The sequence below is a fragment of the Periplaneta americana genome, chromosome 14 (assembly GCF_040183065.1).
Source record: "Periplaneta americana isolate PAMFEO1 chromosome 14, P.americana_PAMFEO1_priV1, whole genome shotgun sequence".
Taxonomy (NCBI): domain Eukaryota; kingdom Metazoa; phylum Arthropoda; class Insecta; order Blattodea; family Blattidae; genus Periplaneta; species Periplaneta americana.
This window is the reverse complement of record NC_091130.1, coordinates 57,678,008-57,703,176: the sequence shown is the minus strand read 5'-3', so window position 1 is coordinate 57,703,176 and position 25,169 is coordinate 57,678,008. Positions and strand designations below refer to the sequence as shown.

Below are 25,169 nucleotides of genomic sequence, written 5' to 3'. Positions count from 1 at the left end.
ACTAAGATTTAAGAAACAGGCTCAGTGAAGAATCGAAAATCAAGCAGGAAACTTAATGTTCTTATGCGGAACGATAATTGTCAGTTTATTTCCAACAAGATTCCGCCACTGCTCATACAGGGAGGGAATGGAGGCGTATTTTCGGTACGAGACTAATCCGTGATAATTTGAGGCCTCCACGAAACCCAGATATAACACCCTGTGACTTTTATTTATGGGGAACACTAAAAGGTAGGGATTATTGGAAAAATCCTCATTCTATAGATGAACTAAAATAATATATACGAGAAGAAATCCAAGCTATCAATAATATGGAACTTAAGAGTGTTGTTCATTCGTTTATCAGAAGATGTCAGTTGTGTGTAGCGGCAAACGGGGGCCATTTTCAGCAACGACTGTGAGCATAGTAAGTCCAAATTATTGAACATTTATTGTTAGTACTGTTATTTATTGGAGAAGTGCCGGAGAAATGGTTACGCGCTCCGCGGAAACCACGCAGGGTGCGGCCGACCGGCCGGCTGTTCTTTTCTGGGACGTATGATAATAATAGCTCTGTATTTTCTACACTTCGTAAAATTATGCAGTAATGAAGCTCAAGCGTTTTATTTCTCATTAAAAGGCGTAAGCAACAGTGCAAGTCCCAATCTGAGACATTAATAGAGAAGTCTTATCTTCCTATATGGAGTCAGAGAAGTGACATACTATGAGATACTTCTTTGAGTGAACTGCAGTAAGTAATGTAAACATTGTATCTCCTGTTCCTTAAAAAATAACAAGAAATAAATATGTAAGAAGTTCCGTTTCGAAGTTCGAATAACATTGTGGTTGATTAAATGGCGATCTTACTCGTGTTAATTACGTAAGCATGTACACGAGTAAGATCGCCATTTAATCAATTATTTATATTCAAGTGTTAAAAGTAGTGTACGAAAGATTCAACATGGAACATTCTGGTTGTTTAATTGGTATCAGTTGGAGTAAGGAACTTAGCAAGAGGGGAAAATGTCAGTGTAAATTTTTGTCGCTTGATAGATTACTAAAACATAAAAAATTAAGTTCTGATTAAAGTGACTTTACTATGTTGAAATGAATTTCCAGGCACATGATGATAATGTTAAATAAATAGGTATTGTACTCGGAATGAGATGTAGAGTTATTTTAGAGTCAACAAACAAAATTATTAGCAACGTGAACTGTAACACTGATCACGAGGAGAGCTGCCAGTTCCGAAACTTCATCGAAAGAATCCAAACAAGTTGACACGTTTCTAGCATTAACAGAAAGCTGTCATCCCCCATTTTCATCCAATTCTCAATACCCAACTTCATGTCAATTTTCAGGGATATAGAACCAAGTTTGCTGAAGCTATTTCCACAGAATTACCATAAATCAATTTAGACGACAGGAAATCTTCCCTTGTGTGCTCAATCAGTAGCGGCCCGCGGTTATAAAGTTTGGTAGTTCTGCATGAAAAATAGTGTATTTAGCAAACGCATGCTGTTTATTGCATCTAAATCGGATAACGCGTGTAATTACAGCCCCTTCTCGAAGTTGACTGTGCACCCGAAATTGTACTCCAACGATCCGCGCGCCCTACCCACTACGTGCGCTGCACCTCTCCCACCTGGTACAACTAGTTACGTAGTGGAGATGTGCCCCACATGTTGATACCTGAATGAACAACCATCAGGAACTTTCTATTGTTCGAACGCTTTTAACTCCTACCGAATTTCTTTACGTCAACTTTTCTAGCCTATACCCGTACCGGCAGGCGGAATTATAAAACAGAGAGCTGGAAGTTCCTACAGACTTGCAATAAAGTATCGTAACTTGACCAGTTTGTGAACATGTTTGTTGCATTATTAAATTTAATTTCTTGGCAAGAAATGAGCTGTGGGACACAATAAAAAATTCTCCGTGTTTCCCACTCATTACGTTAGCCCCGCCATAAACCAGCACAATTAATTCATGTTGTTCAATTATGACTGAATTTCCGTTAAGCCTATATTCCATTAAGATAGTTTGCATCAAACTTTCAGCGTCATGTTTTGGTGGCAATGAAGAGAAATTTCCAATAATTTTATTGCTATTCAGCAATTAATTTTGAATTGTTTTCGTAGTTCCTTTCAATTGTGACGAGCCCCATAAATGATCTTTGGAAGTTTAATCTAAATGTGGAGTAAAATCAGTCAAACCCCGAAATATACCGCGGTTTGTTGAATCTCCTGATTCAGCAAGTCCTCGCTTCGCTAATTCAAGTGCGGCACAGAATTTCACACAGTTAATTATTTTAGATAGACCATATCTCTTTTTAGAAACATTTCCTTCTTGTGTCTGAATGTTAATCCAATACGCAGAATCAAGCTGTGTTAGAATATTTTAATATCGTTAACAGTGACAAATCTGTTTGACTTGAAATGAGTTCTCGAATTTTCATGCTCTTAAATTTTTTTAAGTCAAATTAACTAAATCCTTCACTCCGGTTTTTGCCCATGTATTTTCTCCTCTAAACAGAATACATGGGTGGGGGAGAAAGCGTTTTCATGAGCGCAGCAAAAAACCAATCGTTTCCATTACTCATTTCGGTATTAAAATGACTACTAGGCTACATGATTTCCTCGACTTTTTCCAGAAATTTCCAAATTTAAATTTGGTGTAGGACGTCCTAATTTCTTACGTTAACGTGCAATTTCTCTTTTAATTTCGAAAAGGGTTGGTCGATTAGGTTTTCACTTCATTCATTTTTAATATAAAATATTTCCTCAGACACTGACTAATCACATCACACCACCCACAGTACTATAACACACTGGAACTGTAATGATATACAGTAGTCTAGAAGCCTGTGTTCTAACGCAGGTCACAAAGAGATGAGGGTGTTGGCGGTTATTTTGTATATTCGAACAGATCTGCTTCGGTTGCAGCTCTAATGCAGTCTTATGGGGCGGTGAAGAAAACCAGTTTTCTGCTGCCGACTACCCTGCTTTGAGCTCCAGGAATTGCCGATCACAGAGCCGAAAAGTACACTACAGTTAAAATTCTCCAGCAGTTCAAGGCTCCTACAGACAATAAAATCTCGAATCGAAGGAGAATGAATTGGAAAACTAAATGAAACAATGAACTAGATTACATAAAAGCACGTTTTACATTTTTAATTTTACAGGTCCATTTAAATGGCGGTTCTGCAGCTCTGCAGTTCTTATTGTAGAGCCGCCCCTGGTGCTCATGCTAACACTTCTGAGAAAGCATATCATGAAATCATTAGGTTAGGCCTATAACATAATCATTAAACTGATGAATTCATATTATTACTTTCTTTTAGTTAACAAGTAGAAAGATTATTCAACTACCTACTAATAGAATAGATCATTCGCATTATTCTTGAACCTTATTTTATGCGTCAAAGAGTTTATATTTGCAACTATCGTAATTTTTGTAGGTCACTTTATCCCTCTCCTTTTACATTATGTACAAGGTGGATCAGTCAAACGGAAAGATTTGATGGGAGAATACTGTTCATATGGAGAGGGTGAGAATGAATACAACAGTCTCTTCTCTACCTACTTACTTTACAATTTATTACTCAGACGGTGACGTCACTATCTCCGCGATCCCTACTAACCAAGTTGTTTGTCTCTACCATGTTTTGTTAAATGGTGCTCATCGTTACTGCAAACTGCAATTAATTGAGAAACCTCTCCATGCCCAAAAGGTAACGGTATGGTGCGCTGTTTCATCAGCCGGAATAATCGGCCCATTCTTTTTTGAGAATGAGGCCGGAAATGCAGTGACTGTTAATTCAGTGCGATATGTTGAAATGATACAGAACTTTTTTACACCACAACTCGCCCATTTTCCAGTGAATGAAAACACACTGTTTCAACAGGACGGAGCAACAAGCCACACCGCAAGAATTTCGATGGATGCTGTGAATGTTTTGTTCCCGGGTCGTGTCATTTCTCGGAAAGGTGATATCGCTTGGCCGCCTAGGTCACCTGACTTAACGGTATGTGATTTCTTCCTATGAGGACACCTCAAAACGAAGGTGTTTGGGGGCAATCCACCCAGAACAATTCCAGCCCTAAAACAACGTATAAGAGAAGAGGTCGCCGCGATACCTGTCAATATGCTGAGAGGGATTATGCAACAGTTCGTGACCAGACTCGAAGAATGTGTGCGTTTCAATGGAGGTAACTTGGCTGACGTAATTTTTAAGAAATTTTTTTTTTCTTGTTGCATACCTAATGGTTATCATGTACTTAAATCATTTTACTCATTAAATTGATATAATAGTAACTTTTCATTCTTTTTCTGCGCCTTGAAATCTTTCCGTTCGACTGGTCTACCTTGCATTTGTTTACAAACTTCCAAAGAGGGTTTCCGCCTATTGTGGAAAGTTCCTTAGTAAAATTAAGTGATTTTCCTACTTTTAATATTACAGTTGTCTACTGTAGGAAAGATGCATTTCACGGCACATAGGCTAGGGGTGATAAGACAGTTTATGCCCCTTCAACTTATAAAGTCAAGAGTGCCAACCCTCCCGATGAAACTAATTCGTCCCTCCAAATAATTCGAAGAGAGATTCATATTAAAAAAATTAATTAATATTAACCAAAAATGGTTAAGTACGGTATTTCAATGTCGCAATGAACGTGTTAGTAACGCAATAGACTTCCCCCTCCCTTTCTTTCCTCTTGTATTTGAGATCGGTGAATCGCCAGACATCATACAATGGTGAATCCACATCTTTGTCTATGATCCACATTTTTTCAGTTCAGTTCAAATCTGTCAACTATTGCGATCGTATTTATAAACTTGGTTCACAATTAACACGTGAAACTGATCACCATAAATTATACTCGTAAGTGATATAGTGTTAAAAGTGGGTCTAGGGCATTTCGTAACCGGAAATTTCGTCACCGTTACAGTTTGTCACCTATTTTTCGTCATTAGTTTTTGGCCATCAAATACATTTTTGTCATGTTTTTTTGTCACTGAGGAGATTTTGTCACCGAACATAATATTTCCTCATCATATACATTTTGTCATCATTTTCTTTTATACTGAGGAGATTTCGTCACCAAAAAAATACAGAAAATTACATTTAGGCTGTTTTTATTATGAGTCCAAAAATATCACCGTATAATTATTTTAATGCTCTGTATTAACATGGTTTTTGAATTGCATACATTCATCAGTTTCAACCAAAATTCCCATTGAAGTTGTGCTCTGTACGTTCTTTTATAATGGTTTTCTTATCTGAGGAAATAGTCATCAGTGAATTACAAATGTCGTGCTGATCACATCTCCATACAACCCCGCTCTTCGAAACTTTGTGCTTTGTATACATCCTTTAGCCTATGCCCATTAACTTATCTCTTGCTCTATTACTTTTTACGAATTGCAATAATTCCACCATACCTTTACTTTAAGATTTTGAAACCTATGAATCCTGTAACTTGAAAATGTTGAATCCAAAAAATGAATGATCCAAACGAAATGAACATTATGAACACAATGAATCCTGTAACTTGAAGATTTCGAAACCAAAAAATGAATGTATCCTTGAAAACGAAATGAATGATGAAGTAGGAGGTTTTATATTACGTATCATTTTATATAGCTATCATCAAGGAAAGCGATACAAAGGGGAAAAAATTGTGGTGGCGAATAGTGATGAAATTAAATTGGCGACAAAATATGATAGTAACAAAAGTGATTTGGTAACAAAATATGGTGGTAACAAAAGTGAATCGGTGACAAAATGTTGCAGTGACAAAATGTTGCAGTGACAAAATGTAATATGTGACGAAATCACCGAGTGACGAAAATTCCGGATCCCGTTAAAAGTTGTGTAATCAAAATGAATAATATAATTTTTTTTACGAAATTTAAAAGTAAGAGTTAGGCCCTAACAGTTTCAGAGATCGTTTCTTGTGATTATAATGATTTCGGGTGTATGTTTATTAAGAATTATTGAAAATGCATAAATTCTTAATAAAGAAAACTGTCCAAAATAAAACTGCAATGAAAGAGAACAGAATTGTAAATTGAAACTAACAGATCATGTTAATCATCACTGCAAGGATCGAACAAACCAGGCAACGGGAGAAGGTGGTGCATGATCGTCGTAGTTTCTAACCATGTTGGGTTAAGCAATTTTCATGGAAATTATATACTAATCAGACGGTGCTATTTTCTGTAAAATAGGTATGTAAGCCTACGGATTTTTTTTTTTTTTTTTTTTAGAAACGGCAATTAAAGTTTTCTCGGACTTTCGTGCAGAATCCTGCTCCCTCCCTCCCGTATTTCAAAGCCGTCAGCGTCTTCGTCACAGACTATAAAAAATAGAGCATGAAAGAGTTCATAATATGGTATAATATAACATTTTTCGTTTGCTGTAGATTGTGTGAAATTTTATACATAGCGCTACTTGTAAGCAGAGTTGTCAACTCGTCAAATGAAATGTCACCAAGCAATAATAAAAAATCACCAGAAAAATCACCGAAATAAACATTTTATTAATTTTACTCATATGGGAGCATTTGTGTTAAAATACAAACAAAAGATACGTCCCATTATTTAGAAATTATAATCTTATCTTAAGGCTTACAACATATCCTCTTCTCCCTTCTTCTCAAAGACAGCTTCCTCTAGAAGTTGGCGCTCCGGGCGTATATGACAACTGACTGAAGGGTACCAATTTGTTTACCTACATCTTTTGGTAAACAGCATTTGTTTATTATTCGAGCCCAATTTAATGCACACAATAGCATGAAGTGTTTCAATTTTCATTATATTTCGCAATTTAGATTTGGCCAAATTCACTACACTGAACACGCATTCAACATCAGCATTGAGTGTGGAAGAACTACAAATGATAAGGCAAGTGCAGCAAGCTCAAAAAGGGATTTTCACTTCAGTAATACAGCTCCACACTGCCTTCTCTTTTAAAGTACCGTAAAAAATTAAAAAAGGCCGTTGCATAGGAAAAAGTTTCGGCAACTAATTAACAAAGTGAACTGCTAATGAAACAGAAACATGCGCCGACTTCTGTACCGGTACTTGTTCGTTTCTAATTCCTGTTTCGTCATGCTCACGACCCCATGCTCATAACTCCTATTCTGAGAGTTGGAGTCGTGAAATCCCCATGTGGAGACGTTACTCATTATTTTGAAAAGCTAAGTGATGCCAACCTTTTCCCAATCAGTTAGGGTTTAAAGTTAATTAAACAAAAAACCAGATTGAATCAAATATTAATTTTGTGCGTCGAAAACCTCAGATTTGTCACTAGACTTCCTTTAAAAACCGGAGCTCATCAGAAGAGCATATTGCACCCCTTTTTACCAATTAAAAACGCAAATAACCTAAAGTCATAATTATGTTAAAAGCGTACACGAATTTTCCTCCCCACTTGTACAGACTTAGAACTGTCTATTGCTTACGTATGTACAGTGCGTTCGCTTCCCCCTGCGGCCGGGCGATAAACAGCAAGCACGCGGAGCAGCAATAATATAGCCTACCAACGAGCTGCCACCCGTGCTTAAGAATCACTCAACAGCTGTCCATCATTTTGCAGTCAGCTGACCTAATTGCGTTCTGTTTCAACAATCATTTTGCTTTACTGAAGCGCTTTAAAAAAAAACGCCTCAAGGCCACGCGTGATGGTTTCCGTGAGCAGTCAGTTTACGCTTGTACGCTTGAAGAAGACTTCAGCGTGTGAATGGAAATTTTATCAGAAGATGTCAAGAATGCATCAATGCAGATGGACACCACTTTCAGCATCTTTTATAACAAGGTTAGTACTTAAGTGATAACAATAAATGAGTAGGATAAGCTTGAGGATTGGTACACGTCGCTAACTAATGCTCCGCGCTTGCTGGCTGGCCGCAGGGGGAAGCGAACGCACTGTACAAACGAAGAGTTAGCAATAGATGTGGTTAAAAATTGGTAAGCGCTCTTGTGATAAAGTCAGTTAAAATTAATTTAAATTGCGTTATTAACGTCAGCTTTTTGGAAAGTTAAGTAAACTGACCTTCTTTCAAAAATTGCAATCTGGTAATCTCGCTTCTATTACACTTTTCCTTACAATTTCTAATGTAGGCATTCGTTTTCTCCTGCTTAGTTTTCCGCTGTTTCTTGCTGGCACCTAGAATTTTCAAATACGTTTCTACTTGAGCTTTTATGAATACATCTATGGTTAAGTGGCGTGATGGATGTGACTAATGAAAATTATCTTTAAAATATTTATGGAAAGACTCTGCTTCGTTGGTTGTGCGTGGAATATCAGAAGTAGGAAAAACCCACAGTGCAGGAGGAAAGGTACTGTCTTCAGCCATGCAGGCCTAAGTTTCTAGAATATAGTCCATTTCTGGCGCAACTCTAAGGTCTAAAAAGGCTTCTTCAATTTCATGTAAAAAGTTGGTTGTAGGTTATTTTACGACGCTTTATCAACAGCTTAGGTTATTTAGCGTCTGAATGAGATGAAGATGATAATGCCGGTGAAATGAGTCCGGGATCCAACGCCGAAAATTACCCAGCATTTGCTCATATTGGGTTGAGGGAAAACCCCGGAAAAAACCTCAACCATGTGTGAAAAGTTGGATCGAGCCTCTTAATGTAGTGCGCTTTCAAAATCGTCTAAAACCTTCGAAACGGTGCGCTTTCAAAACCATTTAAAACTTTCGAAATATCAACCTAGCGCGCTTTCAATGTATACTCTTCAAAAACACCAGAATTTCGACATGTCGCTAAATGACTTGGCACCAAATGGCTTACTAGATCTGGTGACAGAATCACCATATTGGCAACATTGTATGTAAGCATGGTGTTGTTAATCATGAAGTTGCATGTACAGCCAGTTTTGACAAATTATTGTTTCTTATTTTAACATTTAATTTTCGGAGTGCATGTTTGAAGAGAGAACAAATTTAATAGAAAATTTTCGTTTGTATTCTTAATAGTGATTTTGCACCTTCGTTTTGATTCATTCTTGTCCAAGTCTGTGTATGTGTCTTATACACTGACAAGTGTCATGTGAGCGCCAATGCATTCAAACTAAATTCATAAAATTTCCTCTAGAACTTTCGAGTGACACCGATACAACTCAACTATAGTTTGCATTTCGATTGACTGATTAGTTGTGACCGAAGAAGTTAACTGACGCAAATTCTCGATTTTATTATTTAACGAAGGATCTAGCGTTTAAAAATTAATGTAAAATAACCTGTTTTACCAGCGTTCTTTTAAATCCATGCAACAGTTGTGACAGCATTGGAAACAAGTGTTTGCTTTGTAGGCCTACACTAAGATGTCAGATATTACTCTATATGCTTAATGGAGAAAGATGCCATTCAATTTCAGTACCATATGTCGACTTTGTATGAAGCAAGAAAGAAATTCTCAAGGTCTATTCGACAATGGTGGAACTCTGTGTTCTAAAATAACGTCACTTTTTCCGGAATTAAAGGTTAAGTATGGCCATTTTTCATTTCGTGTTGTATAATAATATATAGGCCAATAATATGAACGGGATGAGTCGTATTATTTTTTTTCAAGAAAAAGAACTTTTAGACTAGAGGCATATTAATTTGGCTTAGTCCAAAAAATAAATTACACGTAAGTAAAAGTTTTACTGTTGAAATCTCTACGAGAAGATTGTAGAGATAAAATTGTTATATATAATAAAATAGACTACCATAATTTAATCGTAAAAATGTACCACTGATTAAATTTACAACTTCTTTGTTAATATTTAGGATTTACCTTGCTTAACTAGTTTGATGCATAAGATTTCGAAACTAGTCATGCAATGTAAATCCTAAATATTAACACAGTAAAGCAGTTGGAAATTTAATCAGTGATATATAAGTGTTTTCAGTAGGGTATTTTACGACGCTGTATTAACATATCAGGTTATTTAGCGTCTGAATGAAATGAAGGTGATAATGCCGGTGAAATGAGCCCCGAGTCCAGCACCGATAATTACCCAGCATTTGCTCATATTGGGTTGAAGGAAAACCCTGAAAAAACCTCAACCAGGTAACTTGCCCCGACCAGGAATCGAACCCGGGCCACCTGGTTTCGCGGTCAGAAGCGCTAGCCGTTACTCCACAGGTGTTATACAAGTTTTATACAAGTGTTAAAAGTGTATACAGAAAAAAATGAAGTAAAAGCGTAGTTTTTATCATTTTTGAAGTTTCTACAATACAACAGCTTTCCTACATCTAAAGCTAATTTTACTTCTCTACATTATTTTTTATTAGCGGGAACTTAGTTTCTCAGGCCAAAATGTCGTCTAACTCCAACTATCCAGAGCACCTCCCAACTTCTGTTTTCCTTTTTTTCTAATGTCTATTGAATTCTCTGACTACCCTACTTTTAGGTGTTTTTACACATTGGCTTTTTCTCTTCTACTACTTCAAGATAAGACTGTCAGACACCCCGTAGATCTATTGTATGGAATATTTGGTAATTAACACCAAGAAATAATGTCCCATAAGGATCCAATACAAGATGTTGATATAGCATCGTAAAATAACCTACTTTAAAAAAATGAAAAAAAAAAACTACCCAAAATCCCGCACTTCTAGACAATACACCATAGATATTTTATTTTTGCAGTTACACTAACCTAGATTGAACAATTTTAACTAATGCCAAAAGAAAAAAAAACAATAAAAAGCGAACAGAGCCATAGGCTTTATATGGATATTCATAATAAACTTATAAAATAATACATTTTGATTACACAACTTTTAACACTGTATCACTTCGGAATATGTTTTCTTTCTTGTGTTAAATATTATTAACGTACCTTGTTAACATGTTTCGACCTATTTTCGGTCATCTTCATAACTGGTCGTTGTTGGTCTTGGCACCTCTTGTTTCCTGTGTGGGTGCATTCGTAGTGTAGAGTCAAAGAGTGTATGTGTTTTGAAATTGAGTTGTGTGTTGAGAATATCGTTGGGGTGTGTTTTCATGTGTCTGTATATTTCATATTGTTCTAGTGTGTTGAGTTTCTGGCTTTTTGGTTGGATGTGCAGTATTTCCATGTCTATGTTGATGCCTCTGTAGGTGTGGTTGGCATTTGTGATGTGTTCTGCATATTTGGAGGTGTAATTTTGTTATGGCTGTGATGTGTTCTTTGTAACGTGTTTGAAATGATCTGTCTGTCTGTCCTATGTAGAAGTTGTTGCAGGTGTTACATTTGAGTTTGTATACGCCTGTGTGTTTGTGTTTGTTTGTGTTGTTTGTGTGTTGAGATGTTTTTGTAGAGTGTTATTTGTTCTGTATGCGATGTTGTAGTTTAATTTCTTGAATGAGGTTGCAATTTTATGTGTGTTTTTGTTTTCCTATCTTAGTGTGATGTATTTTTTGTGTTCTTGTGTTTGTGTTGTATTCTTCTGTTTTTTGTGGTTTTGTTTTGTCTTACGTATTATATTGTCTATTATGTTGGGGTTGTATCCGTTTTCTTGTGCTATGTATTTGATTGTGTTTAGTTCTTCGTTGTAATCCTGTTGGTTCATTGGTATATTGAGTAGCCTGTCTACCATTGTTTAAAAATTCACTAAAACTTACAGTACCATATGAAAACCATATTAAGAGGAATGTATATTGATATGTTTGCCTAAAGGTCGCTGCTTCTGTAATAATTTTGTGAAAAAAACTTTAGCAAATATCTATACATTTTCCAAATATGAACCCCAAATACGAGTATCAATACTATGACTTATAAATTTTTAAGAATAAAATAGCATATATGGCCGTTTAATAATATAACTTATTTAAATGGTGTAAGGCAATGCAATGAATTTCTCTCAATCTTAGGAGTGCTTTGTGTTTTTCTAGAGATAAATGCAGAAACTCTTCCTTATTGGCATTCTGAAAACCTAGCAACCCTACTTTAAGAACAGTTTTTATTCATAATTATAACTTATCTTAATAGGCCTATAGTATTTCGGACAAATTGCCTGTGACGACATTAGGAACATATTACTAACTTTGAACAAGTTTGACAATCAATGGCATTACATTGTTATGCCTGTATGGAGGCTGGTGAAACACATTTGGAACACTTACTGTAATGAGTAGACCTTCTGATAGAAATTATTTAAATTATAGTATGTAAAGTCCACACCTGTGGAGTAACGGATAGCGCATCTGACCGCGAGACCAGGTGGCCCGGGTTCGATTCCCAGTCAGGGCAAGTTACCTGGTTGAGATTTTTCCGGGGTTTTCCCCTCAACCCAATATGAGCAAATGTTTGGTAACTTTCGGTGCTGAACCCCAGACTCATTTCACCGGCATTACCACCTTCATCTCATTCATACGCCATATAACCTAAGATGTTGATAAAGAGTCACAAAATAACCTACTACTGTACTGTAGTACGTAACCTTTAAGTCGACAAGCATTAATTGAAATTCATAAATACATAAAAAATCCTATATGAAAATCGTCCATATTGATCACAGTAAAAGTCTGTAACAAATTCACAGTAACACCCTATATTCATGTTACATTCATTTTGAAATAACTTTTATTTCCTGTTTCTTCATTTCATAAATGTGTCTTTCCAGATAAGTAGTGGAGATGGAATGCCAGCACAAGTTTGTTACAAATGTGTGTATCAAGTGGAAACATTTTTCAATTTTAAGGCACAGTGTGAGGCTACAGATGTTGCCCTGCGACAACATTTGAAGAGCGTGCAACTTATTACTGAATCAATTCAGGTATGTAGTGTACTAACAAGATACTGTATATTGAAATGTACAGTCTGTAGAGATAATTAAGTCAGAAAATGAAACATATGGATTAGAAACTTTTACAAGTGTCAATCATTTACTTCCTCTTTATACGAAATAATTACCGTCAAATGGGCAAACTTGGAATAGTGTTTTAACTTAGAACATTATAATAGGGTATTTTCGTTTTGTCATAGTGGCAACATAATCTTCACTTGTTACTTTGTTGTGCAGCACATTGGTTCTATTATAGTTTGGTGTTACTGTGACAAAACGAAAATACCCTATGATAATGTTCCAAGTTGAAACACTGTTCCAAGTTCGCCCACTTGACGGTATATCAAATATACTCTGGATACTTCGAAACAAATTTCAACAGTATGTTTTTCTCCTACCACTGATATCAGAAAAGTTTATTTTGACTATCTGTGCACTCACTGCCTATGTCACATCTCAATGTTAGATACATTTCATGAACGAATTTTTCTTTTTCAAGACTTTATATAAAATGAGCAAGGGAATAAAAATATACGAGGGAAAGTCAAAAAGTAACCTTAATAATTGTTTTATTAATTGAATATGTACAATAAGACTACAAACACTTCATCACTTTTCAACATAGTCCCCAGTACGTTCAATGGAAGTGTTCCTGTTATACAGATGTTTTATACTACGATCTACTATGCGAGTCTGATTTTTTATTTATATATTAAGGTTACTTTTTGACTCAACCTCGTATATATATCAGAAAGTTTATACAGCATGGAGAACAGAACATAATTGAAAAAGACGCTTGTGATAGCGTACCATAATGTTTTGCAATCTTTTCAAAGCAAATTTTAATGCACAAGTTCATATAATTTCTTGTTAGGAGATTAAATTATTTCTATTTAATTAGTCTATAATAATTCTTATAAATTATGTTTCCAGAATATGTTGGTGAAGCAGGAAACTTCGGTTAAAGAAAAGTTATCGTCTGTAGATGTAAGTTACAGAAACATTAATAAAAAATATTATAGAATTAATTTTTCTCACTTATAGTGAGAAAGTTATACTAACCAGCCTGTTGACTTATTGTTAAAATTGATATTTGTGTAATGCCGACGTGTGTTGTAATACATTATTTTTTTTTATAGAAGACTGAATTGAAACTTATAAATTAACGATTTAATTAAAGAACTAGAAACATCAAGAATACACATTAAAGGGACACTATACTGAAATTTCCAAGTTCCATATTTTTAAGGGTTCATAGTACTGGAATCAGTAACTACCATACTTATGAAGCTAGATTCACCAAATTTGGATCACAGGTACGTATATCTGGTTAATAATGACAAATGCACAAAATTTCATCCATCTATGATAAGTGGTTTGCATTTTATTAATATTTTATTAAAATATTGAATCACTTTATATAAAAAGTCTCTTGTGTCGCAATTTGCGTTATTCTTAACTGATATTCACTTATATGGATCCTTATATACATGGGATCAAAACTTACTGTAGAGTTTTGCTGTAAAATTAATCAGTAAGTTACTAGACTTTATTACAAAAAGAATAAAAAATAAAAATATTAATAATTATAAAAAATTCCTAGTAATTTACAGATTCACTGTACAGAAAAATCCAATAGTAATGTTTGTTACAATGTATATAAAGAATCATATAAGTGAATATGAGTTAAAAATAATGTAAATTGTGGCGCAAGGGACTTTTTATATAAAATGATACAATATTTTATTAAGACATAAATAAAATGCAAACCACTTATCATAGAGAGATGAAATTTTGTACATGTGTTATTATTAACCAGATAAAGCAGTGATAAAAGTTTTGTGAATTTAGCTTTAAAAACATGGAAGTTAGTAATTTCAGTATAATGTCGCCTTAAAATATTCCATTTGAAATTAGCTGGCAAATTTTTATTGAGGTACATTGTTAGCTGAACAGCTAGAGCATTGGCATTCCATGCTGGTGACCCAGATTCCAATCCCTGTGGGTTAAAGTGTAATTTGAGGTGGACAAAGATGGTGCCTGCTGGTAGGCTTTTGTGGGCTATTCTCGTTTTCTCTACCGACATTCCACCATTGCTCCATTAATCACCACCACTATCATATAATGCTATTTTGTTTGCCTCTCACGGTGCACCAATAACAGTTCTGTCTGCAGGGGTGCAAAATGAGCTATAGCTTCGCTCATCTCCCCACAAGGGGAAGCGTGGATCAGTGATGTAGAGCCAAGTACCCATCATAGGAAGGAAAAAAGAAAACTTTTTCTTCTTCGTATACCACATGAATACATTGGACAGAGAAATACCACCCTACATTTGAATTATAGACTACACTACATGGATTTGTAAGGAAAATGTCATATGAAGTCTGCATGTTCCTGCTGTCTCTTTTTATATATATTTATTTCGTTATTTTGTATTGAATGTTTGAGATAAACGAGCTATTAACGCTAAATCCTAATTCTTATAAACATGAAATGAGTATTATTACTCTTTCATAAATAAATGAAGAGTTCGCGGGAAAAACGATGAATGTCACATTTCTGTCGAGGATTATTATGATCTAATTGAATCTATAACTGCAAGATGTAGTGCTGTTTCTATAGAAAATAAAGGAAAGGATTACTGTATTCGTGGTGATAATTCTCCTTTTTACCATTTTTCATAAGAACAACATTAAATTTCGCAGTGATCCATTGAATTAGATAATGGCATCAACCTTAAGAAAACTGTGACATTCATCGTTTTTCCCGTGAAGTATATGGACAGTTTTTGGGCTCATGTTCGGTGCCCATGGCACGATCCCACGTGAAACTTTAAATCAACTTAAACAATATAAAATTTCTGATGCAACGATTGATGCCATAGGATCTCATGTGTTAAAATCATCCTTAGCTATAATTAGTAATCATTTGTACCCAACAAAATTTTTATTGTAAATGATTTCCTACGTTTTCTTATCTTAATGTTTTTTCTTTTTCTTTCCAAGTGTCACAAAATTGTTTTGTTTACTTATTATTCTTTATGAATTGATTAGTAGGCCGATCTATCGAACCCTTATTTAGGGCGGCTTTTGTTTCTATCCGTTGTAGAGGGAACAACTGTCTTGTTGCTACAATAATTATTTCTTCATAGCACTCTATGTATAATACTACATTTTTTCTCAACTAATGGAAATATAGAGTTTATTTCTAAGAATATAATATTAAGAAAATTGGTATTAGTTTTGGAAAATTTCTGATTAAAGTACTGATAGCTGCAGGGAAGAATTTATGTAATTTATGTTAGTATTTTGGTTTCTTTGCTATTTTTATTCCATCAAAATATCAATTCATCATCTCTGAGTAGTGTTTGTAGTAAAAAGAAAAAAACAATTGAAAGCAAAATGTAAACTTTATAGAAATGGCTACCGGTACATATTCAGTTACTGCTTTCGGTTTGTACTATATTACAAAGCAAGAATGGTATAAGTGAAGAAGAATGTATAAGTTGGTGTTGGAGTCTAGCTATAGGTTATAGACACAATAAGTTGAATCCCTTTTACTCGTTTCCCCTGTTGATGATTGTGAGATATAGCTAAAAAAGTATTGTGTATCTACATTCTATGACACAATGTAAAATACAAAGTTCAAGCACCAAGAAAATACTGGTCTACATTCGTTATGAAGAGAAATAGGGACTCTAAACGCTAGATTATTGGAAAAAATGGTAATAGAAAGAGGAAACAAAATTTCGAGACATATCTTTTTCATAATATAAAGGACTTGGGCTCATTAAGGTATTATAGGGGAATGAAAATGATTTAGGAACTAGAAGATTATGTTAGATCAGAGGTCTCCAAAAAGCGTATCGTGCTCTTGATGCTGCCCGCCGAACACAATGTACTGTAAGGCTAGAAAAGGGGAAGAGACTCGTATCTCAACAGATGGAAGCAATCAGTGGGGGATCGCTGCAATGGTCTGCTGATGTTTACAGATAATATCATCAAAAGAATAAGAAATATCATACGTTTGTATATTATTTTGACATACTATGAAGCTGGAGCCCCATCTGTTGCTATTGACACAAGCCATTGCAAATTCAACCTCTTCTGTTCTATAGTGCCTTTCAGTGCCTGGAAAAGATCTTCTCCAGTTGTATTTTGTAATTACATCTATAAGACATTCAGACACAGTAAAATGTTCATTAACTCCTCGGATGAATATGGCTAGGTGAGCTTTGTCATTTCTATCTGTGTTTCGTCCAATGCAAGTGAGTATGCTACACACTGGTTAGTTGTGGTTTCGACTTCAGATTCAATTACGTTTACAATCTTGAAATTCCTTCTCTGAACTGTAATTGGAAACAATTTAATTTTCTTAAACTGTGACTTTGTTCTGGGCACAGTATTTTAGTAACGTCCTGTATGCACGATTTTACAAATGATGTTTCTGTAAAGGGCTTCATTGATTTTCCAATATTCCAAGCTATAACATAGCTAGCAAGAAGCTTTTTTTGTTTAGGACGGAGGACACGTGTGTGATTTGTGTTTGTATTTGCTTGTTTTAGATTTATCAAAATATTTGTAGGCCTATGCATTTCACCTGGAATTAAACGAAAAACTATATGTCATGCGGAACTGAGTAATATATTGACTATTATGTATAACCAACGGTTATACAGATAGCCCCAAAATAAATTATTTTCACATGTTCAACATGCCTGTAATTTGTATGATATTCTTTGTGAAGAGTCGAGTAGGGTCATCGCATGTTGAATTTTAACACACCCTTAAGAATTTTCGAACAAATTAAGCATTTCACATTCTCCCCACTAACACAAAAAAAATTTCACTTCCTATTTATCCTTGATTGTACTACATCCATGATTAGAAGACATTGTGAAACGGTGGAACACTCCGACCAACACAGTGATAATGGCAGTCCGCCACTGCTCTACGTTTGCGCATAAACATTGAGTACAGTACAGATGGGGATGGGTGAGGCAGAGAGCACTCATTACGTACTGGCTTTGGTTCCGTTCAGGGGCTTACTCGTGAGTACGCTTTTGGAGTCATCTGTGTTAGATTAAATACAAGGAAAGAAATAATATGACTAGGATAGTGGAGACTAGGCATTTGGAAACTTGAGAATAGATGAGGTAACGTAGGAAGGGATATTTTCCTCTATGCAGTCAAGTGCAGGACGTAATCCATATACTCCTAAAATGCACAGCGACCGATGTGTTGAGAATTGTCTGAATAGAGAATAAATTTTTGAATATGAACGGAGATACCGGTAGCTATTAAAAATCTAAGCAGGCCTTTAAATATCAGTAAGTAAAAAGAAATTAGGAAAATTCTTATTCCGAGTAAAAATAGGGTGGGAAGAGAAGATAAAAAGTAAATAAGTGTGAGTATAAAATAGAGAGAATCTTTCACTCTACATAAAGCTGTATGTGATTAGAGTAACCGTTGCATAAATAATAGCGTAGCTAATAGAAAGTTGTTTAGGAAATAAGTGAATAGATTAATAGTAATAGAAACATTCTGAATTCAGAGTGATAATATCGGAAAAAAAAATGCATGAAAGTTAGAAGTAGAGATAATTTTATTATTGTATGTACTTTCATTGTGGGTTAAGAATGAAACATGTTCATAATAGTATATAACTGTATTTGTATTATTGTATTTGTTATTGGAAATGACAGATTAAGGATTGGAATGTGTCTAATCCGCCATAACCGGATAAATGTTTGATAATATAAATAAATAAAATTTTTTAAACCAGTTTGTAATCTCCTCTTTCAAACACAAGCAGTGAAAGTTGTCAGGAATAAACTTTTTTCGTTTTCATTTCATTTAAATATTTTAGTAATTGAGGACCGTTTTTGCAAAGCTTGCTAACTGCAAAATTTGCAAAATTAAGATTTGATGGATTCGTTAACATAAGGCAGGCCTCTACATGATGTAAAAGGCGTCGTAGTAAAATTGTATTATTTCTTTTCATTATAGTCTCAAAGTGTGATCGTTTTTTCAAAACTTTCTTTCTGCTATAAGTAAGAGTTACAGCAAAATTTGCTTACTACAGTGTTTGGTCTCTCCTTTAAAATTTAGTTCTTTCAGTTAGCAAGTTTTGCAAAAAGGGTTCTCAATTATATTCTCATTAAACCTCACAATAAAAAAGAATGAAACCTCTATATGCTACTAACCACAGTAATTCTTTTCGATAAAGGAGAAACAATAAAATATGCTGATTTATTTTTGTTTTTATATTTCAGATTGCACATTGTTCACATGGACATGCTCAGATATGCAAGACCAATGCACAAGAAATACAGGGAATATGCAAAATTTCAGCTGATGCAAGAACTGCATCTCCAGAACTCAAAGAGCATTCTGTTGTAAAAGCAGAGAAACCATACAGAGTAAATGAAGACAGATTATCTCTCAACAACAATAATAACAACAACAACAACTGTGATTCTCAAAGACTTCTTCGAAGTCAGAAACAAAGAACTGAAACAAGAGGTACCGGTAACATTAAATCAAAACAAAGAACTGAACTGAAATGTTATACTTGTCATAAAGTGTTCACAAAACCTGGAAATTTGACGCAGCACCTCAGAATTCACGAAGGTTTTAAGCCTTATCAATGTCCACACTGCAGTAAATGCTTCCAAAGAATTACCTATCTCAGACGACATTGTGCAGTTCATACTGGAGAAAAGCCATTTTCATGCACAGTATGCGGGAAATCATTTGGTCGGAAAGATAAACTCATACAACATTCAAGACTACATACATTTACCACTGACGAAAATAATATATAAGAAATCTTGCACAAGTACAAATTAGAATAAGGACAATATGCCCTGTCAACATTTTCACTGATCTGGAAATCAAGAGTCATGTCACTATATATATTATTAAACATGTCTATATTTCAAATGTTTGTTGTAATGTAATGGTTTCCTTGGTTATTGCATCTACACCAAAACAGTATTTTATTTATTCTACACTTATATTAATAGCTGCTTTTGTCTAATTTGAAAATACAAAGTGGGTCCAGAAAGTAAGTCTCAACTGGCTATTAGACAAAAACAAAAATTTACAACAAAAGAAGTGTCATTTCTCTTGACATTTACTGTAACTCCTTGTTATAAAATATAAAACTTTAAAAGGTGTTAAAATTGTAAAAAGGTAATAAACCTTGTATGACAGACGGCACTCTTCTGTCATTGGTATCATGTCTTCGTCAGCTCTAGCAGTAGTTCAACAGATGCTGATGAAGATACGATACAGTGTCAAAATGGTGCTGTCCATCATATAAGATGTATTACCTTTTTAACAATTTTAAACGTAATGGTTTTTTTAAAGGTTTGTATTTAAACAAAAAGTATTTCCTTGGATTGGATATGCATACTTCAAAATATTTTTCTACATAGTTTCTAAGTTATTAAGACACCTATCACAATTCGAAACCATTTTTGTATCCCCATATCATAGAATGATAACACTTGTGATGAAAACCATGTATTCAAGGCTTCTTTGACATCATCATCATCATCATCATTATCGAAGAAACACTGTCCACCAAGGAATTTCTTCAGCTGCATAAACAGATGAAAATTACTTGGTGCTAAATCTGAACTATAAAGGGAATATCAAATGTCTTGACGAGGTATTGAGTTTTGACAGCACTGTGTGGTCGTGCATTGTCCTGAAACAACACAACACCAAAAGTAAACATGCCATGTCTTTTGTTCTGGATCATGCGACACAATTTCTTTGGTGTCTCACAATAGACTGTTGTGTCTGTGGGCAAGAATTCAACAAGCAAACCACCTTGTCCGTCCCAAAACACTGTTTACACATTAATGTGCGAGTTGAAGTGTCTGCTTGATTTTTGTCTTTGCTCTTGATGTGTGCCTCCACTACTTGGATTGTTTCTTCGATTCAGGTGTAATATGCAACGCACTTTTGTCACCTATAACAATGTTGCTTAAGAATTAATCACCTTTTCCCCTGTATTGTGTGAGAAAGTCACTGGCAGCCCATTTTTTGTGTTCCTTAGTAAGCAATTTTGACACCCAGTGTGAACACTACTTCCCAAAATTCAGGCGATCTGATACAATTTTATGGAAAAGTGACAGTGAAATTTGTGATAAAGTCAGGGAAAGTGACGAAATTGTAAATTGTCTATCTTTACGAACTTTCACCTCGACCACGCGTACCAAACTATCATTGACCATACTTTGTTTGCCACTTTACTGATTGTCATGCATGTTTGCAGGACCTTCATTAAAGTCTCTAACCTATGTCACTACTACTGAATCACTTATTATGGCACATTCTTCGTACACCTAACAAAGTTGGTGATGAATATCTACTGGTTTCACATTTCTTGCATTCAAGAAACAGATGAAAGACCGCACTCGATTGTCTTGAATATTTTAAACACACAGAACTATGTATCAACATGATCTGACTGTCTCCAAATGGCATCTGTGGCTTGACAGCAGATAAAGGTGTAAAATCGTAACTGCAGTGGAAATATTTGCAATTAGAACTCACTTTGTGAACACACAACTGAAGTCTGAAGTTCATAATTATTTATAGTAGCAAAGTATATCATCTCATTTTCAAAAAGAAACAAAAAAAAAAAAAATGGCAACTGTGACCACATTTATTCTTTTGATGCTAGATGATACTTTTGGACTGCACTGTTCAAATTATTGAATATCAAAGTTTTTTTACGTGCATGGGTATCTTTTGAGTGATAGTTGAAGATAAAATTAAGAAATATGTAACATTGTCATTTGTCACTTAAGTACTCTTTAGTAACATTATACTACAGTTTCATTTTTAAGTTATGTAACAGCTTGCAAACTTGCTGCATGCTGGCAATGACCATTACTTTTCCTGCAAAACATGTGGCATGAAAGCAGGGAAAGTTGGATTATTCGTAATACATTAATGGCAGCACCTCTCCATTTCATAAAGTTTACTGCTAATATTATTTTAAGGATTCTTGGTGGTTTATGAAGAAAATTTCTCTCATACTGTCATTCATTCCTTCTGAAGTATAGAAATTTGTACAACTTCAAATATTCTCACAGGTACAAATCACTTGCCATGAAGCAGGGAGAGAAATTTACAATTTGACTGAATTTATCTCCTGTCTGTATATACCGGTATAACTTAATCATTTTCATTTCTCCACTAAAATAGAGTCATTATTTTTGTTTACAATTCTGTGTATCGAGATCCTTTTAGAAATGAAGATATCAAGAGGTTACCTTCGAAATTAATTTTCTTGTCCATAATAACTGAAGTTTTTACATAAGTATCATGCATCAATTTGGTTTTCACCCTAGAGATACAGAACACAATGTTCCATTTGAATATGAAATGCACATAACATAAGAGATGTATTCCATTACTTAACTATATGCTTCATGTTTTGCAGGCAGTATTTCATCACTGAATAGTACCGTAAAATGGGGTGAATCCAATATAGTAATGTGAAACCCATCAGTTATGTTTTTTTAACAAAGAACGGTGTACAGATGTCACTGGTATTTTGAGAGCACTGTTGACACTCATATTTCTAAGAAAGATAATTTTTCAGCAAGAATTGATATTTAAATCACGCGCAACTCACTGTGTTCAGTAGCGAGAAGAATTCAGAGGTGTGCTACATTTTTGTTCTGGAAAATTCTTACTTCATTACATATTTTGTTAATAAAGTAACAATATTTAATTTCATAGGAGTCCCTCAAAGGTTAGTATAAAGTATTAGGGATAAAATTATTTTCGTTCTTATTTTATGCCCTTTTAATATAGTGTTTTTGTTTTGAAAGGGGACTCCGATCACGTGCATATATAAGGAAAGACTGGTAATTAATGATTGAGATTAATTTTGTTACTTGTAATGCTCCTTTACTTAATTTTCGTTACAATATACAGGTTAAATTCAACAATTTGGATATATGAAAAAGAGCTAGGACCAACAAGAAAGTGCAATTGCAAGTCGGTGTACTTTTGTAATGGGGTGAAAGCTTTAAATTTGGAAAATTAAGGCTTTAGAAGAATATGGGGTCCCATACACAACACTGAATCTGAATGATAAATTAAGCTATCAGAAAATAATTTCGCTATTATAAGATACCCCACTAAGAAAATAATAAAATATTTCATTGGCAGAATAGATAGACAAATATTTGTGTGAGAAGAACATTCTCCGAAAAAAGGTCGGAGTGGGTGATACATTTTTTTATATATCCTGCCACTGAAGTAGAAGAAGGGCAGGCAGTTCGAAAGGTGGTGCAACAAATCTTGCGACATGGGAAATATATATTCTTTAATATTGAAGTTATGATATTGAGTAAGTCACTTATGATCTTGTCATAAATATTAAAACATTCTTTTAACATTTTTAAGTCCACACCTGTGGAGTAACGGTCAGCGCGTCTGGCTGCGAAACCAGGTGGCCCGGGTTCGAATCCCTGTCGGGGCAAGTTACCTGGTTGAGGTTTTTTCGGGTTTTTCCCCTCAACCCAATACGAGCAAATGCTGGGTAACTTTCGGTGCTGGACCCTGGACTCATTTCACCGGCATTATCACCTTCATATCATTCAGACACTAAATAACCTAGATGTTGATACAGCATCGTAAATTAACCCAATAAAAAAAAACATTTTAAAAACTACAATTAGTGATCGTGTTTACACATTCAGTTATGTGTATCCAATTTTAAATTATAAAATATTGTGTGATCGAATTTACACCACCTATTCAGGTGACATGGATGAACAATAAAATTTTTAAGAAATGGAATTCAGAACAATAGAGGATATTTAATTCGGTAGATAGGATTCTAAGAAATACAAGATTATAAAATTAAATCGGCGTTTTGCTAGAATGTAACCTTATATGGTTAATGCTTAGAAAACTGAAAATTTTGATCGGATTCACCCCGTGTTGTGGTATGCAGCACATTTTGCAGATGATGCAACTGATAATGGAATGAGATTTGCTTGCAGGCTGTTGCCTAACTTAAAAATAGCACTGTGTTATGCAAACCTATTCAAGAAGTGCAGTCAGAATTATTTCGTATTTTATTTAAATTGAGAATAACTTTGTCAAGTGTTTTATTATTTACTTTTTTATAGTTATTGAAACTATGCACTACAGTGGTATAAAATTTTGATTACAGTAAAATAACTTTTACATCTTGATTACACAACTTTTAACACTATGGTTACTTAGAAATATAATATGTGATGATTACTTTCACGTGTTAATATTGAACTAAGGTTATAAATGGCTCCCAAGCCGAAACTAGTCAACTACGTATTTATAAACTTAGTTCATTATTAACAGGTGAAAATGATCGCATCTTATATTCCTAAAATGACTTCATGTATGTAATTTTATCACAATGTTGGAGTTGAGTAATCTATTCATAGTGTCTTTAAGATGGAACTTTTATAGTTTTTCAGTTTTGATGTGATGTGTAATCCATTTATTAACATGCTTGTGTTTATAGTTTTTTTCTTTTTCCTTTCATAATCTATTATTGTCAATATTCAACCATTTAACTGTAACGAAATAAACTCATCTGTAAACTGTGATAAATCATCCTTGAAACAGGAAGAAGCTTTATATTTTCTCATGCAAGAATTTGTATGTTTTGACTGTGAAATATCTTGGAATAAAAATTTGTATAATATTGTACAGTTGAGGCTGGTTTTCTCAATGTGCCCAATCATCAGGTTGGGTTTGGAAAGAGCATCATGATTCATGATTTCACCTTTTCATCTCCAATACACATTATACTAACTTGTAAGTATAAAAGAGAAGCATTGTGATACTGAAGAAATTGAATTCGAGATTTTGACGATGCATATGTTTTAAGCATTCTTAGTACTGGAAAACTGATATTAAACTTGCCATTTGTACATATTCTTATATTTCTCGTAACTATTAGACAATTTTTAGGATATTCAAGATCAGTTGAGGAAAAGAATGTCATGAGCCAACACGTACATTTTGCACAGTACTTGAAATGGACATTTCCACAAACTGGAACACATTTTTTTGTACACGATCCCTGATCACATACAACAGATTGCTCAGCCTAATGAACTTTCAAGGCAACTTTTATCAGTTTCACTATACTGTCATCTAGTGACTGCAAAAGAAGTCACACTGTAACCACAATCTAGTATATACAGTCACGAAGCTCAATACGTAGTAAATACGCATCCATAAATAGTTGCTAACCACTAGGATCGCTACTGTCGCCTCATTACAGACAATGTGAATTAGTACCTGCACAGTCTATTGTTCTTAGTACCCTCACAAACTCAAGCTTCGTGACTGTATATACTAGACTGTGCTGTAACCTTTATGGAATTGCATGGAG

The 25,169-nt window shown here is 34.5% G+C and overlaps 3 protein-coding genes across 5 annotated transcripts in view; 1 reads left to right on the top strand and 2 right to left on the bottom strand.

The window, feature by feature from the left end:
* Window positions 1–24,485, top strand: part of LOC138713330 (zinc finger protein 586-like) — a 46,356-nt gene extending 21,871 nt beyond the window's left edge. The window contains exons 1-4 of one of the 3 annotated variants that reach the window (XR_011335843.1): window positions 8,544–9,469; window positions 12,582–12,734; window positions 13,677–13,730; window positions 19,018–24,485. Coding sequence is in view for 2 of the 3 variants with exons in the window: in XM_069845338.1 (XP_069701439.1) it covers window positions 12,582–12,734; window positions 13,677–13,730; window positions 19,018–19,569 (759 nt within the window). In the remaining variant the exon portion in view is untranslated. Of the gene's footprint in view, window positions 1–8,543; window positions 9,470–12,581; window positions 12,735–13,676; window positions 13,731–14,918; window positions 15,511–19,017 lie in introns of those variants that run through there. The other 2 variants (XM_069845338.1, XM_069845339.1) reach the window with 2 other exon arrangements.
* Window positions 1–25,169, bottom strand: part of LOC138713337 (zinc finger protein 740-like) — a 203,521-nt gene that overhangs the window by 114,068 nt on the left and 64,284 nt on the right. The gene's annotated exons all lie outside the window — the stretch shown is intronic.
* The window catches only part of LOC138713334 (leucine-rich repeat-containing protein 15-like), a 149,249-nt gene that overhangs the window by 67,760 nt on the left and 56,320 nt on the right, over window positions 1–25,169 (bottom strand). The gene's annotated exons all lie outside the window — the stretch shown is intronic.